The sequence below is a fragment of the Oncorhynchus mykiss genome, chromosome 15 (assembly GCF_057628025.1).
Source record: "Oncorhynchus mykiss isolate SJ-2025 chromosome 15, ASM5762802v1, whole genome shotgun sequence".
Lineage (NCBI taxonomy): Eukaryota > Metazoa > Chordata > Actinopteri > Salmoniformes > Salmonidae > Oncorhynchus > Oncorhynchus mykiss.
In genome coordinates this window covers 78,041,367-78,059,600 of record NC_143036.1, presented here as the reverse complement: position 1 = coordinate 78,059,600, position 18,234 = coordinate 78,041,367, and the positions used below count along the sequence as shown (strand labels likewise).

Here is an 18,234-nt window from a genome sequence, read left to right as displayed (position 1 = left end):
TGTATATGTACTGTCTGGTCTACGTACTCTGTCAGCAGCATGTATATGTACTGTCTGGTCTACGTACTCTGTCAGCAGCATGTATCTCAACATGTATATGTACTGTCTGGTCTACGTACTCTGTCAGCAGCATGTATATGTACTGTCTGGTCTACGTACTCTGTCAGTAGCATGTATCTCAACATGTATATGTACTGTCTGGTCTACGTACTCTGTCAGCAGTATGTATATGTACTGTCTGGTCTACGTACTCTGTCAGTAGCATGTATCTCAACATGTATATGTACTGTCTGGTCTACGTACTCTGTCAGCAGTATGTATATGTACTGTCTGGTCTACGTACTCTGTCAGTAGCATGTATATGTACTGTCTGGTCTACGTACTCTGTCAGTAGCATGTATATGTACTGTCTGGTCTACGTACTCTGTCAGCAGCATGTATATGTACTGTCTGGTCTACGTACTCTGTCAGCAGCATGTATATGTACTGTCTGGTCTACGTACTCTGTCAGCAGCATGTATATGTACTGTCTGGTCTACGTACTCTGTCAGTAGCATGTATCTCAACATGTATATGTACTGTCTGGTCTACGTACTCTGTCAGCAGCATGTATATGTACTGTCTGGTCTACGTACTCTGTCAGTAGCATGTATCTCAACATGTATATGTACTGTCTGGTCTACGTACTCTGTCAGCAGCATGTATATGTACTGTCTGGTCTACGTACTCTGTCAGCAACATGTATATGTACTGTCTGGTCTACGTACTCTGTCAGCAGTATGTATATGTACTGTCTGGTCTACGTACTCTGTCAGTAGCATGTATATGTACTGTCTGGTCTACGTACTCTGTCAGCAGTATGTATATGTACTGTCTGGTCTACGTACTCTGTCAGTAGCATGTATATGTACTGTCTGGTCTACGTACTCTGTCAGTAGCATGTATCTCAACATGTATATGTACTGTCTGGTCTACGTACTCTGTCAGCAGCATGTATCTCAACATGTATATGTACTGTCTGGTCTACGTACTCTGTCAGCAGCATGTATATGTACTGTCTGGTCTACGTACTCTGTCAACAGCATGTATCTCAACATGTATATGTACTGTCTGGTCTACGTACTCTGTCAGCAGCATGTATATGTACTGTCTGGTCTACGTACTCTGTCAGTAGCATGTATCTCAACATGTATATGTACTGTCTGGTCTACGTACTCTGTCAGCAGCATGTATATGTACTGTCTGGTCTACGTACTCTGTCAGCAGCATGTATATGTACTGTCTGGTCTACGTACTCTGTCAGTAGCATGTATATGTACTGTCTGGTCTACGTACTCTGTCAGCAGCATGTATATGTACTGTCTGGTCTACGTACTCTGTCAACAGCATGTATATGTACTGTCTGGTCTACGTACTCTGTCAGTAGCATGTATATGTACTGTCTGGTCTACGTACTCTGTCAACAGCATGTATCTCAACATGTATATGTACTGTCTGGTCTACGTACTCTGTCAGCAGCATGTATATGTACTGTCTGGTCTACGTACTCTGTCAGCAGCATGTATATGTACTGTCTGGTCTACGTACTCTGTCAGCAGCATGTATATGTACTGTCTGGTCTACGTACTCTGTCAGCAGCATGTATATGTACTGTCTGGTCTACGTACTCTGTCAGCAGCATGTATATGTACTGTCTGGTCTACGTACTCTGTCAGCAGCATGTATATGTACTGTCTGGTCTACGTACTCTGTCAGCAGCAGGTATTTCCTGAGACAGTCCAGGAAGACTTCACTACCTCCCTGGTGAAAGTGTAGGGCAGGCAGCTCAACCCCCATGTTGCGGTCTCTGAGGGTGAACACCAGGTAGGACCAGCCCTCCTCCTTCACCCTGACCGAGGCCAGGTCACTGAGACGGAAGAACAGCCGGGAACCCTTACTCTTCTCTGGGATGGGAGCGGGGTGAGGAGGAGCACCTGGAGAGAGAGGGAGAGGGGTTTAGAGACAGGATATACACAGAAACACACAATGAGGTGAGGGAGGTGGAGAGAGGGGGGGGTTTAGATACACAACACATGTCCTCACACAATGAGGTGGGGGTGAGAGAGGGGGAGAGAGAGGGGGGGGGTTAGATACACAACACATGTACTCACACAATGAGGTAGGGGTGAGAGAGGGGGAGAAATGGAGAGAGAGGGGGGGGGGGGTTTAGATACACAACACTACACATTTACTCACACACAAATTAAGAGTATGTGTGTGTATTCTCGCTAGGGGTTTTCCTAATGCAGAGAGACAAGCAGCACAACGTTCATGCCACACTTCATCTATAGTTGTATAGATCCATGTGTAATGCTTTTTAATTTGACTCGCTTGACATTTAAATGTCTGCAGAGCAGGAAGTAGCAGGAGGCCTGATTAATCCCCCAAGGGCCTGCTGGAGAAGATTGATCGTACTGTGGGAAAAGTGAAGCAATTAGTCTCCTCTCCTCCAACCAACTTAATCATGGTCGCTCTGCTAAAGCAGCTTCTGGACGTAAAGAGGGGAGGTGTTTTGGAATTCCAGCCAGAGAGGAGGGAGAGAGAGAGAGAAATATACTGTATATATGAGAGAGACCGCTGCACGCTTAACAAGGTTAAGCCTTGCCAGGAAGAACCACAGAACGGCAAGGCCAAGAACAACAATTATGTTGCATTGTGGTTCCAGTACTAGACATTGTGGTTCCAGTACCAGACATTGTGGTTCCAGTACTAGACATTGTGGTTCCAGTACTAGACATTGTGGTTCCAGTACCAGACATTGTGGTTCCAGTACCAGACATTGTGGTTCCAGTACCAGACATTGTGGTTCCAGTACCAGACATTGTGGTTCCAGTACTATACATTGTGGTTCCAGTACTAGACATTGTGGTTCCAGTACCAGACATTGTGGTTCCAGTACCAGACATTGTGGTTCCAGTACCAGACATTGTGGTTCCAGTACCAGACATTGTGGTTCCAGTACCAGACATTGTGGTTCCAGTACCAGACATTGTGGTTCCAGTACTAGACATTGTGGTTCCAGTACCAGACATTGTGGTTCCAGTACCAGACATTGTGGTTCCAGTACTAGACATTGTGGTTCCAGTACTAGACATTGTGGTTCCAGTACCAGATATTGTGGTTCCAGTACCAGACATTGTGGTTCCAGTACTAGACATCGTGGTTCCAGTACCAGACATTGTGGTTCCAGTACCAGACATTGTGGTTCCAGTACTAGACATTGTGGTTCTGCTGTGCTCTAGGGTGTTCTGCTGTGCTCTAGGGTGTTCTGCTGTGCTCTAGGGTGTTCTGCTGTGCTCTAGGGTGTTCTGCTGTGCTCTAGGGTGTTCTATGGTGTTCTGCTGTATTCTAGGGTGTTCTGTTGTGTTCTAGGGTGTTCTGCTGTGTTCTAGGGTGTTCTGCTGTGCTCTGTGGTGTTCTGCTGTGTTCTAGGGTGTTCTGCTGTGTTCTAGGGTGTTCTGCTGTGTTCTAGGGTGTTCTAGGGTGTTCTCTTCCACTCACCTTCATTGTTGCTGGGTTTCTTCCTGAACTGAACAGTGTGAACCATGTCCCATTCTGTCTCACAGCTCAGCTGGTGCTCCACCTGCCTGGTAGGCTTGTCTCCTGGGTCTTGGCTCGAACCCTGGTGCCGCTGGCCCCATTCAAACACAGAGCTAGACTCCTGGGAGAGAGAATACAGGTATACTCAGACCCACCCATATACTGTACTATCTATATACAGTACACACACCTACCCATATGCTGTACTATCCACAGTACTGTTCAAAAGTTTGGGGTCATGTAGAAATGTCCTTGTTTTCCATGAAAACATACCTGAAATGAGTTGCAAAATGAATAGGAAATATAGTCAAGACGTTGACAAGGTTATAAATAATGATTTTTAATTTAAATAATAATTGTGTCCTTCAAAATCTGCTTTTGTCAAATAATCCTCCATTTGCAGCAATCACAGCCTTGCAGACCATTGGCATTCTAGTTGTCAATTTGTTGAGGTGATCTGAAGAGATTTCACCCCATGCTTCCTGAAGCACCTACAAGTTGGATTGGCTTGATGGGCACTTCTTAAGTACCATACGGTCAAGATGCTCCCACAACAGCTCAATAGGGTTGAGATCCAGTGACTGTGCTGGCCTCTCCATTATAGACAGAACACCAGCGAACTGCTCCTTCCCTAAATAGTTATTACATAGTTTGGAGCTGTGCTTTGGGTCATTGTCCTGTTGTAGGAGGGAATTGGCTCCAATTAACATCCATCCACAGGGTATGACATGGCGTTGCAAAATGGAGTGATAGCCTTCCTTCTTCAAGATCCCTTTTACCCTGTACAAATCTCACACTTTACCACCACCAAAACACCCCCATACCATCACATTGCCTCCACCACGTTTGACAGATGGCGTCAAGCACTCCTCCCAGCATCTTTTCTGCATCTCATGAATGTTCTTCTTTGTGACACCTCAAACTCAGATTCGTCTGTCCATAACACTTTTTTTCTCCAAATCTTCATCTGTCCAGTGTCTGTGTTCTTTTGCCCATCTTGATCTTTTCTTTTTAAATTGGCCAGTCTGAGATATGGCTTTCTTTTTCGCAACTCTGCCTAGAAGGCCAGCATCCCGGAGTCGCCTCTTCACTGTTGACGTTGAGACTGGACAGAGGAACTCTGCCTAGAAGGACAGCATCCCGGAGTCGCCTCTTCACTGTTGACGTTGAGACTGGACAGAGGAACTCTGCCTAGAAGGCCAGCATCCCGGAGTCGTTTCTTCACTGTTGACGTTGAGACTGGACAGAGGAACTCTGCCTAGAAGGCCAACATCCCAGAGTCTCCTCTTCACTGTTGACGTTGAGACTGGACAGAGGAACTCTGCCTAGAAGGCCAGCATCCCAGAGTCTCCTCTTCACTGTTGACGTTGAGACTGGACAGAGGAACTCTGCCTAGAAGGACAGCATCCCAGAGTCTCCTCTTCACTGTTGACGTTGAGACTGGACAGAGGAACTCTGCCTAGAAGGCCAGCATCCCGGAGTCGTTTCTTCACTGTTGACATTGAGACTGGTGTTTTGCAGGTACTATTTAATGGAGCTGCCAGTTGAGGACGTGTGAGGCGTCTGTTTCTCAAACTAGACACAAATGTACTTGCCCTTTTGCTCAGTTGTGCACCGGGGCCTCCGTTTGCACTGTTCTGTGAAAGGGGTTTTCTAATGATCAATTAGCCTTTTAAAAGTATAAACTTGGATTAGCTACATAACGTGTCATTGGAACACAGGAGTGATGGTTGCTGATAATGCTCCTCTGTACGCCTATGTAGATATGCCATTAAAAATCTGCTGTTTTTCAGAAATGTCTAAGTGACCCCAAAATGTTGTAAAATCTATATACAGTACATAGTTCTGGCTGGGTAGGTGGCTGGCTGGCTGGCTGGCTGGCTGGGTAGGTGGCCGGCTGGCTGGGTAGGTGGCCGGCTGGCTGGGTAGGTGGCCGGCTGGCTGGGTAGGTGGCCGGCTGGCTGGCTGGGTAGGTGGCCGGCTGGCTGGCTGGGTAGGTGGCCGGCTGGCTGGCTGGGTAGGTGGCCGGCTGGCTGGCTGGGTAGGTGGCCGGCTGGCTGGCTGGGTAGGTGGCCGGCTGGCTGGCTGGGTAGGTGGCCGGCTGGCTGGCTGGGTAGGTGGCCGGCTGGCTGGCTGGGTAGGTGGCCGGCTGGCTGGCTGGGTAGGTGGCCGGCTGGCTGGCTGGGTAGGTGGCCGGCTGGCTGGCTGGGTAGGTGGCCGGCTGGCTGGCTGGGTAGGTGGCTGGCTGGGTAGGTGGCTGGCTGGCTGTGTAGGTGGCTGGCTGGCTGTGTAGGTGGCTGGCTGGCTGTGTAGGTGGCTGGCTGGCTGTGTAGGTGGCTGGCTGGCTGTGTAGGTGGCTGGCTGGCTGTGTAGGTGGCTGGCTGGCTGTGTAGGTGGCTGGCTGGCTGTGTAGGTGGCTGGCTGGCTGTGTAGGTGGCTGGCTGGCTGGGTAGGTGGCTGGCTGGCTGGGTAGGTGGCTGGCTGGCTGGGTAGGTGGCTGGCTGGCTGGGTAGGTGGCTGGCTGGCTGGGTAGGTGGCTGGCTGGGTACGTGGCTGGCTGGGTACGTGGCTGGCTGGGTACGTGGCTGGCTGGCTGGCTGGCTGGCTGGGTAGGTGGCTGGCTGGCTGGCTGGGTAGGTAGTGGTACAGATAAATACAGAAAAGGCTGGAAATACTATGAGAGAGACTATTCAAATTAAACCGGGATGAGAACCACAGAGAACCAAACTGACAGACATCTGTCCTGAGTGGCTGGTAGAGAGAGGAGAGTTAGTTTCCATGAAGAGATGAGCTAGTTATGTGTTTTCATCACGACCGGGATGAGAACCACAGAGAACCAAACTGACAGACATCTGTCCTGAGTGGCTGGTAGAGAGAGGAGAGTTAGTTTCCATGAAGAGATGAGCTAGCTATGTGTTTTCATCACGACCGGGATGAGAACCACAGAGAACCAAACTGACAGACATCCGTCCTGAGTGGCTGGTAGAGAGAGGAGAGTTAGTTTCCATGAAGAGATGAGCTAGCTATGTGTTTTCATCACGACCGGGATGAGAACCACAGAGAACCAAACTGACAGACATCTGTCCTGAGTGGCTGGTAGAGAGAGGAGAGTTAGTTTCCATGAAGAGATGAGCTAGCTATGTGTTTTCATCACGACCGGGATGAGAACCACAGAGAACCAAACTGACAGACATCTGTCCTGAGTGGCTGGTAGAGAGAGGAGAGTTAGTTTCCATGAAGAGATGAGCTAGCTATGTGTTTTCATCACGACCGGGATGTGAACCACAGAGAACCAAACTGACAGACACCTGTCCTGAGTGGCTGGTAGAGAGAGAGAGGAGAGTTAGTTTCCATGAAGAGATGAGCTAGCTATGTGTTTTCATCACGACCGGGTTGAACCATTTTAGATTCAGGAATCAGGATATACTTCTGGGCTTCGGTTTCCTGTTTCATCTCCGCTCTCAAGGGTTTTTATTTCAGTCAAGAGATCACTAGAACATCTGCACTCTAGTGCAGCAGAGAAACAGAGTCAGGAAACATGAAGCGATGCTGCTGTCACATGACCAAGGTGATTGGAGCCAGACTGTGGTTTGACAGTCATCGTCGAGCTCTCAAGACAACCGATGTGTCACCATGGATACAGCCAAGCCGACATGTAAAAATGTGGAGTGTTGTCACCATAATCCTGACTAATGTTCCCTTTAAGCTGCACGGACACCGTGCTGCGTGTGTTTTTTCCCCCCCCAAAGGTCTCATGAAATGTAGGTCTACACTGAACACCACACATTGGCTGCTACTGTAGGCTGACTGATAGAACAGCTATTTCCATGTTAAACAAATTGCACTCTGTCTGTCTGTCTGTATTGTCAGCACCAGACAACAGTTGTGGCCAAACGCCAATTAGCAGTTTTTCTATATGAATCTACCAGTAAGATTGATAAGAGTCATCTTGTTAGTATTTTAATATACGCACATGTACACTTTGTTTATGATGACCTGAAACATGGAATATTACATCAAAAAGATATGTAAATAAAGTCTAACCTTGGCAGCACACAGCATGGCAGAGTGGTCAACATCTTCCACGGGTTTATATTCCAGCACTATGTCTCCATCCTGGTAGAAATGACGAGAAGGAATGTTCAGTCTGATCTGTGGACATCATAACAGGGAAGGATACATCTCATTCTGTTGTTCCATATTGACATACCTGGTCCAGGACACGCAGGGATCCCGAAGTCAGGGAATCCTGCTCCTCACTCCTTTCTGGGTTGGTGTGTATAAAAACTCCATCATGCTCATATAGAACCTGAGAGAGAAAGAGGGAAACGCATTCAGAGATGAATACAACTCATGTTATGTTGTTGTTGGAGACTTGGTAAACAAATAGGCCTAATGTACCTAGCTAGCTAACTTCATCCAAATCAAGTGCTATTTCCACGTGACAATGTAATGGGATACATTGGCTGTATTGAACATTGACCATATTTCACATTCTTTCACCTTTCTACCTTTTCAGGAACGTGATGTTGTGGCTAACTAGGTAGCAGGCTCAACCAACTTCCTGACAACTTGTAAACTGTTTTGCATGTTTGTGTTGGTGGTCGTTAGTAACGTTACAACAAGTTAGCTCGACTTGTCACTATGAAAGCGAACAACATGAACCTGTTGGTATTCTGGAAGTCGGCAGGTTCAACATTTTACAAGTAACTTCTTATGACCGAAAACCACTTTGTTTCACATGAATCTGCACTACTCTGCCAACTGGACAGGCGACTTCTACTAACTAACGTTATGTTAGCTGTCAAGTGTCGACAATGTTTTTGTTCAACTTCTAGCCAACTGTTTTCGGTTCAACTATTTACAAAACCTCACAGACAACATGATCCGTTGACAATGCGAACAAAACAAAGCATATATGTATATATATATTTTTTTTAAACTAAATGCCACAAATCTGTTTTCTCAGCACCTTGAAGCCCGCTGAAGTCGCCATGTCGCCTGTCTCAGCTGACGACGACGTAGTAGGACAGCTCACGCGTTTCCAGTTGTTTTGGGAGAACAGAACAAATAACTAAATACTCGTCAATGGGTGTTGCTGAATCCCTTGATTTTTGACACATTCATTGTAAACCAACGACGCAAATAACGAGATCAATGAAAAAGTTGAGCGTATCTCGCATACAACAGAGATTATTAATTGAACTGTTATTTGTTCAAGCTTCCACTTCCGCAAACATTCGCCAGGGAACATTGGCGTTAACAGGGGTGAAGTCATTATCCCGATTCTGTTGCAAAACGTTTCGTAAACGGAACGAAACGGGGCGGGACCTACCTTAATCTGTCCAATAGAATCTCTCGTTTTTTTTGGAACTGTTTGGACTAATGATTACACCCAGCAGTAGGAGTGGGAGGTGGCACCTTTGGACTTTGTTGTTTAGTGTTTAATTTGCGGTTTTTATTCCAGACAAAGGTTGTAAAACCATGTACATATTCAGTCAGATAAGAATTTGTTCTTAACTGACTTGCCTAGTTAAATAAAGGTAAAATATATATATATATATATATATATATATATATATATATAAATCATCAAATCAAATTGTATTTGTCACATGTACCGAGTACAACAGGTGAAGTAGACCTTACAGTGAAATGCTTATTTTACAAGCCCTTAACAAACAATGCAGTTTCATGAAAAATAAGTGTTAAGAATTTCTTACTAAAATTAATTAACTGAAGTAAAAAAATAAATAAATAAGAAAATAGAAAAATAACAAATTATTAAAGAGCAACAATAAGATAACTAGCGAGGCTATGTACAGGGGGGTACCGGTCAAAGACTGGTGTCATACCTTAAGCGAGCAGGTGATAAAATCAACTCTCTCTCTCTTCAATTCAAAGGGCTTCATTGGCATGGGAAACATGTTTACATTGTCAAAGCAAGTGAAATAGATAATAAACAAAAGTGAAAAAGACAATAACAAACAACAAAGTTTAAAAGGAATTAGAGACATTTCAAATGTCATATTATGTATATATACAGTGTTGTAACGATGTGCAAATAGTTAAAGGCTGGGTTTTCTGTACAGCACTTTGAGATATCAGCTGATGTATGAAGGGCTATATAAATACATTTGATTTGATTTGAATATGTGGCCTGTCGTACGGTAATTTGGTAAAAAGCCAATTTGACATTTGCTCAGTTCATTGTTTTCACTGAGGAAATGTAGGAGTCTGCTGTTAATGATAATGCAGAGGATTTTCCCAAGGTTGCTGTTGACACATATAGGTAGTTATTGGGGTCGGATTTGTCTCCACTTTTGTGGTTTGGGGTGATCAGTCCTCGGTTCCAAGTTTTAGGGAAGATGCCAGAGCTGAGGATGATGTTAAAGAGTTTAAATATAGCGAAGTGAAATTTGTTGTCTGTATAATTAATAATTTAATGTAGGATACCATCAACACCACAGGCCTGTTAGGGTTGGAGGGGTTGTATTTTGTCCTGTAGTTCATTCAATGTAATTGGAGAATCCAGTGGGTTCTGGTAGTCTTTAATAGCTGACTAATATTTTCTATTGTTCATGTATGTGTTTTTGCTGTTTGTTCTTTGTTATAAAATAAATATATGTTTTGAAGTGGTTTACCCATACATCTCCATTTTGATAGATAACTATTTGTGTTTTCCAAGTTTCCCAGAAGTGTTTAGAGTCTATGGATTCTTCAATTACATTGAGCTGATTTCTGACGTGCTGTTCCTTCTTTCTCCGTAGTGTATTTCTGTATTGTTTTAGTGATTCACTATAGTGAAGGCGTAGACTCAGGTTTTCTGGGTCTCTGTGTTTTTGGTTGGACATGTTTCTCAATTCCTTTCTTAGGATTTTGCACTTTTCATCAAACCATTTGTCATTATTGTTCATATTCTTAGGTTGTCTGGTTGAAATGTTTAGATTTGATAGTGAAGCTATTCAGGCTTTCTACTGCCAAGTTTACACCTTCGCTACTGAAGTGAAACGTTTTATCCAGAAAGTTGTCTAAAAGGGATTGAATTTGTTGTGATTAATTACTTTCTGGTCGGTTTCTACACTACTTTCCTTTCATCTGTAACATTTCTAAAATGTATGCAGTTTATTCAGCTTGATGCCTCATGATTGAATATTGCTCGGTTCAAATAGAATGTGATTTTGCTGTGATCTGATAGGGGTGTCAGTGGGTTTTCTCTTTCTCCTCTCTCTTTCTAATGTATAATTTAGTGCATCTTGTTCTCACTTAATAGCAAATTAAAGCTGGAATTGCTCCATTTACAGACCAGCTCACACATTTACCTCTTCTGGCTCCTGTAAGACCTCTTTGTCTTCACAGAAGAGAGAGAGAAGAGGGAGAAATAGTGTGAGAGTTAGAGAGAGAGACAGAGAGAGACAGAGAGACACAGAGAGAGAGAGAGAGAGAGAGAAGGAGAAGGTGTCTCTGGGATGGATGAGGCTAATATTTCAGGAGACAGAAGGGGTATCTGGGATGGATGAGGCTAATATTTCAGGAGAGACAGAGGGAGAAGGAGTCTCTGGGATGGATGAGGCTAATATTTCAGGAGAGACAGGAGGAGAAGGAGTCTCTGGGATGGATGAGGCTAATATTTCAGGAGAGAAGGAGAAGGGGTATCTGGGATGGATGAGGCTAATATTTCAGGAGACAGAAGGGGTATCTGGGATGGATGAGGCTAATATTCCAGGAGAGACAGAAGGTGTCTCTGGGATGGATGAGGCTAATATTTCAGGAGAGAAGGAGAAGGGGTATCTGGGACGGCCCCTGGATGAGTCTGAAGGGAAGTGTGTATCACTTTCTCATAAACTGTTCTAACTCACCACTCAGTCTGTTCCCACTGGAGGCTACAGCAGTCAGTAATAATGCTCTAAGTTCAAGTACACACACTCTGAAGAACCGCTTGGTCTCTGGTTCACTCAACCACAAACATGATGATGACTCCCACAGTTAGACAGAGTGCGAGTGCAGTTTCCTGTATGACTAAAAATGAATATTCTCTCCATGGTGCCCTCCTACACACGCACGAGCACAAATATATACACACACACACACACACCGACTAACGTCTTTAAAAACACAGGTCGCTGTTTTCATGAGGTTATTGATGTCATTCTGTAAAAAGTGTCAGTGAACTTCTCCAGGAAACATGCCAAGTAGTTTTCCTGGTGTGATGTCACCACCTTGGTCTGTGTTCACGGTTCCCATTAGTTTTCCTGGTGTGATGTCACCACCTTGGTCTCTGTTCACGGTTCCCATTAGTTTTCCTGGTGTGATGTCACCACCTTGGTCTGTGTTCACGGTTCCCATTAGTTTTCCTGGTGTGATGTCACCACCTTGGTCTGTGTTCACGGTTCCCATTAGTTTTCCTGGTGTGATGTCACCACCTTGGTCTGTGTTCACGGTTCCCATTCGTTTCCCCGGTGTGATGTCACCACCTTGGTCTCTGTTCACGGTTCCCATTAGTTTTCCTGGTGTGATGTCACCACCTTGGTCTGTGTTCACAGTTCCTATTAGTTTTCCTGGTGTGATGTCGCCACCTTGGTCTGTGTTCACGGTTCCCATTAGTTTCCCCGGTGTGATGTCACCACCTTGGTCTGTGTTCACGGTTCCCATTAGTTTCCCCGGTGTGATGTCACCACCTTGGTCTGTGTTCACGGTTCCCATTAGTTTTCCTGGTGTGATGTCACCACCTTGGTCTCTGTTCACGGTTCCCATTAGTTTTCCTGGTGTGATGTCACCACCTTGGTCTGTGTTCACGGTTCCCATTCGTTTTCCTGGTGTGATGTCACCACCTTGGTCTGTGTTCACAGTTCCCATTAGTTTTCCTGGTGTGATGTCACCACCTTGGTCTGTGTTCACAGTTCCCATTAGTTTTCCTGGTGTGATGTCACCACCTTGGTCTGTGTTCACAGTTCCCATTTGTTTTCCTGGTGTGATGTCATCACCTTGGTCTGTGTTCACGGTTCCCATTAGTTTTCCTGGTGTGATGTCGCCACCTTGGTCTGTGTTCACGGTTCCCATTAGTTTTCCTGGTGTGATGTCACCACCTAGTGGTCTTGTGTATTATTAGCTTCTAACCAGTACAGCAAGAGGAGGACGCAGTTTGGCATTTATTGTCATGAATCTTGCCCTAGAGGCAGCCTGCAGAGTGGTCACTAGCTGGCACAGCCACAAAGTCATAAAATATACAGTTTAACCTAACTTAACCACACTGCTAACCCTAATGACTAATCCCAAACTTAAAAGAAGACCAAGAAGCAAATGTTTGTTTTCATGAACTTTTACAATATAGCCTATTTTGACTGCTGGCCCATCTAATGAAAATCAAGCAGTTCTGCCTCCAGGGCAAGATTAATGACAATAAACGTCAACCTGGGAGAAGGATGGGCCTCCTCCCGTATGAGGGAGAATCTCAAATGCATACTCCTCGCGTCCTCTCTCTCCTCGTCTCCTTCTCAAAAACACAATGGAAAAAAGCTAGAGGTCTTTCCCCTCTGATCTTCTCCTCCAGTGGATTTTGAGAAGGAGCTGAGGAGAAATTAAGTTTCTCCCTGACTCTTGTTTCTCTCAAGGTTTCTTCCTTCTAAGGAGATGTTTACTTGTCACTATACTGCTGCTTGCATAGGGATCTAGGCCGGCTTACCGTAAAAGCACTTTGTGACTGATGATATAGAAAGGGATTTATGGATGGAATTTGATTTGTCCCAGAAGGCAATTGGTTTTGCAGCAGGTAAGGATGAGACGTAAAAAAACATGTAAAATCCACATGACAACAACACAATGATACACCATGACAACAACACAATGATACACCATGACAACATCACAATGATACACCATGACAACAACACAATGATACACCATGACAACAACACAATGATACACCAGAACAACAACACAATGATACACCATGACAACAACACAATGATACACCATGACAACAACACAATGATACACCATGACAACAACACAATGATACACCAGAACAACAACACAATGATACACCAGAACAACAACACAATGATACACCAGAACAACAACACAATGATACACCATGACAACAACACAATGATACACCAGAACAACAACACAATGATACACCATGGCAACACAATGATACACCATGACAACAACACAATGATACACCAGAACAACAACACAATGATACACCATGACAACAACACAATGATACACCATGACAACAACACAATGATACACCATGACAACAACACAGTGATACACCAGAACAACAACACAATGATACACAAAGACAACAACAATGATACACCATGACATCAACACAATGATACACCAGGACAACAACACAATGATACACCAGAACAACAACACAATGATACACAAAGACAACAACAATGATACACCATGACATCAACACAATGATACACCAGGACAACAACACAATGATACACCAGAACAACAACACAATGATACACCATGACAACAACACAATGATTCACCAGAACAACAACACAATGATAAACCATGACAACAACACAATGATACACAAAGACAACAGCACAATGATACACCAGAACAACAACACAATGATACACAAAGACAACAGCACAATGATACACCAGAACAACAGCACAATGATACAAAAAGTCAACAGCACAATGATACACCAGAACAACAGCACAATGCTACACAAAGTCAACAACACAATGATTCACCATGACAACAACACCATGACTATAACACATCTATACACACTGACAACAACACAATGATTTACCATGACAACAACACCATGACAACAACACAATGACACAAAATGGCAACAACACAATGATAACAACACCATTATACACACTGACAACAAGACAATGACGCACAATTATAACACATAACAGGATAAAAACCAACACATAACCAGATTGTTCAAATCATTGCCTGGCTAGCTCAGTCTGTGGAGCACGATCTCTTAATCTCAGTGTCCTTGGTTCAAGCCCCACGTTGGATGATCATTTCCTTTGGGGGTGGCAGGTAACATAGAGGTTAGAGAAGCGGACCAGTAACGTTTGAATTCTGGTCGGAAGTGGGCCGGCAACTGAAGAGTTGAGAGTATCAGTAACCAAGATGCAATCACCTGCCGTTGTGCCTTTGAGCAAGGCAATTAACCCCTAAAATGTTCAACGGATGCAGTAGTACGGCTGCCCTCTGCTCCAATCTCTCCAATCTCTGTATATATAGGGCTGCCCTGTGTTCCAATCTCTGTATATATAGGGCTGCCCTGTGTTCCAATCTCTGTATATATAGGGCTGCCCTGTGTTCCAATCTCTGTATATATAGGGCTGCCCTGTGTTCCAATCTCTGTATATATAGGGCTGCCCTGTGTTCCAATCTCTGTATATATAGGGCTGCCCTGTGTTCCAATCTCTGTATATATAGGGCTGCCCTGTGTTCCAATCTCTGTATATATAGGGCTGCCCTGTGTTCCAATCTCTGTATATATAGGGCTGCCCTGTGCTCCAATCTCTGTATGTATAGGGCTGCCCTGTGCTCCAATCTCTGTATATATAGGGCTGCCCTGTGCTCCAATCTCTGTATATATAGGGCTGCCCTGTGTTCCAATCTCTGTATATATAGGGCTGCCCTGTGTTCCAATCTCTGTATATATAGGGCTGCCCTGTGTTCCAATCTCTGTATATATAGGGCTGCCCTGTGTTCCAATCTCTGTATATATAGGGCTGCCCTGTGTTCCAATCTCTGTATATATAGGGCTGCCCTGTGCTCCAATCTCTGTATGTATAGGGCTGCCCTGTGCTCCAATCTCTGTATATATAGGGCTGCCCTGTGTTCCAATCTCTGTATATATAGGGCTGCCCTGTGTTCCAATCTCTGTATATATAGGGCTGCCCTGTGTTCCAATCTCTGTATATATAGGGCTGCCCTGTGCTCCAATCTCTGTATGTATAGGGCTACCCTCTGAAACATGTTGTTTCTTACCACATGATGGATGTTGAAGTCAGATTTATTTTTCAAATGATGTATATTGCCTTTTTTTCTGTTTGTAATTTTTTGTTTTGAGTCTTGTTTGGTTTATGGTATTTAAAAAGAAGAAGAAGAAGAAGAAGAAGAAGAGGACATCATTATATTATTACTTACCGATAGATGTTCTTTTGTTTCGTTGAATTTATTTAATATTAGATCAGTTGTTTCGCAACGTGCCATCTGGCTTCTAAGAGTGAAACCAAAACGGGGTAAATGATTACCAGTTATTTATGCCCTACTTTACCTCCCAAAATAATAAAGAAATAATTTAACTGAAATATTATTTAGTCGTTGTCTTTCTTAATTGGAAAATAACATTTATTTATGTATTAGACATGGAGGCCCGTTTCCAACTTCCCATTCTGTCTCATTGATCAAACAAATGATTTATAAAAATCATTCACTAGTCCGTTATTGAAAAGAGAATCAGGTCTACACTTTCATTCTGCCACAAAGCAGCACAAAGATTGCGTCACCCGATCAGGACGTACAAAAATAACTGAAAAATAACTTGAGCTTGTTAATATATCCCGCAGGACTGGTTGGTTCTGATTCAGATGCGGTGGGTTAAATGATGAAGACACGCGATTGTTTGTTTATCATCTTGTTATCAATGCTTAGTTCACACAAAAAATATCATAAACATTTTTTGTTGTCCTAGTCATAAATCATAGTACTATATGTCATTAAATCATAGTACTACATGTCATTAAATCCTTATAAAGCAGTAGGATTCAGCGATAGAATAAACTGTTTTCTAAGTGAAGAGCAGAAAGCCAGTAAAGGTGCTGTGGTGATTATTGTCATCGTAGATGTTAAATCCTTCCATCAGTCGAGTGTAGACCTCGTCTCCTGCATCCAACTGCAGTGTGACACCGTTGGTTCCACCGTCCTCCGAGTCTGAAACATCGTCGGTCACAGTCACCATTACGAGTCCATTTTTATACAGCGACACTCTTCTCCCCTTGCTGGAGGTTGTAAAGGCGGTGTATGTGAAGTAGTAGACTCCCATTAACCGGTGCTCTGAAGATACCCGTCACCGGACTGTAAGCCTCACCAATATTGTTGAAGACATGTTTGTAGGCCAGGATGACATCATCACTATTTGGTCCTTTGGATTCAGACAGCGAGGCTGAGAAGGCCACCTTCGGTCTCTCTCCGTTCTCTCTCTTCAGTTCCTCCATGGTGGCTCCCATCTCATTCAGTTTGGTGCTCTGTTGAGCCACAATGGCTCTCAGCTCCTGGAGTAGGACTCTCTGTTCCTCCAACTGGCTCTCGCTGGTCCTCCCTGTGGTTTCCATAAAGATTAGCTTCTTGTCAATGTCGCTACTTTGAAAAACCTGCAGCTCAGAGAGACAGCTGCAGAGAACAAACAGTAGAGCGACGAAGGTCCTCATCTTTCAGATCAACTCTGGGATCCTTTGGTATCAAAACGCCTAAACTCAAGAGTTCTATACAGATGAATAGTGAACCATTTACTCAGTCATTCATTGTTAATACTTACCTGTCCTTGGATAGGTGCCGATGTGGCAATGTTCTGATGTTTAAGTTCCAAGTTTTTATTTATCCAAAGGCAAACAGTTAACACTCTCTGAACTACTTGCTGTGTTGACAGAATTCTTTATATTAAGAGAATGAAATGAACTTATGTCTTATAAAAAGATATACGATGTAGAGTGCAGAAAGTCAGTTACAGACAGTACTTTGGCAAATAAAGAAAGTATTTTTTTAAAACCTCCCTCTTTGGGCTGGATGTGTCCATGTATAGGTCATACCTGCTTAATCTATGAGCAGAATTACTTTACCTCAATTAACCATCAAATCCATAGTTTAAAAGCAACTGGTTTTTAAAGCCATTTTCTCTACATTTCCACCAACGTGGGCCAGCCCCCTAGCAATTCAAGTTATAGCCAATGAGCGCCAACCTCCTGCATTTGAGTGACAGCTAGGAAGAGGCCTGCCCAGCGTTACCCAATGGGTTTGCAGGACTCAGTGGACACAGCAGAGAGAGAGAGATCAATGACGTGGTGCACATACAGTTGGAGTCATTAAGTCGTTTTTCAACCACTCCACACTTTTCTTGTTCACAAACTATAGTTTTGGCAAGTGGGTTAGGACATCTACTTTGTGCATGAAACAAGTAATTTTCCCAACAATTGTTTACAGACAGATTATTTCACTTATAATTCACTGTATCACAATTCCAGTGGGTCAGAAGTTTACATACACTAAGTTGACTGTGCCTTTAAACAGCTTGGAAAATTCCAGAAAATTATGTCATGGCTTTAGAAGCTTCTGATAGGCTAATTGACATCATTTAAGTCGATTGGAGGTGTACCTGTGGATGTATTTCAAGTCCTACCTTCAAACTCAGTGTCTCTTTGATTAACATCATGGGAAAATCAAAATAAATCAGCCAAGACCTCCAAAAACAAATTTGTAGACCTCCACAAGTCTGGTTCATCCTTGGGAGCAATTTCCAAACGCCTGAAGGTACCACGTTCGTCTGTATAAACAATAGTATGCAAGTATAAACACCGTGGGACCACCCAGCCATCATACTGCTCAGGAAGGAGACTCGTTCTTAGAGACTTATTGTGA

At 43.9% G+C, this 18,234-nt stretch overlaps 1 protein-coding gene and 1 pseudogene across 1 annotated transcript in view; both read right to left on the bottom strand.

Annotated features, from left to right (window-relative positions):
* LOC110515635 (TBC1 domain family member 15) overlaps positions 1-8,899 on the bottom strand; it is a 94,039-nt gene extending 85,140 nt beyond the window's left edge. Inside the window, exons 1-5 of the mRNA XM_090199200.1 lie at positions 8,552-8,899; positions 7,790-7,888; positions 7,624-7,695; positions 3,541-3,700; positions 1,748-1,973 (exon numbers count right to left, since the gene is read on the bottom strand). Coding sequence (XP_090055326.1) covers positions 1,748-1,973; positions 3,541-3,700; positions 7,624-7,695; positions 7,790-7,888; positions 8,552-8,575 — 581 coding nt within the window. The 5' untranslated portion in view covers positions 8,576-8,899. The remainder of the gene's footprint in view (positions 1-1,747; positions 1,974-3,540; positions 3,701-7,623; positions 7,696-7,789; positions 7,889-8,551) is intronic.
* Positions 8,900-16,221: 7,322 nt separating this feature from the next.
* Positions 16,222-17,138, bottom strand: LOC118936539 (complement C1q-like protein 2; annotated as a pseudogene).
* Between the last annotated feature and the right edge of the window lie 1,096 nt (positions 17,139-18,234).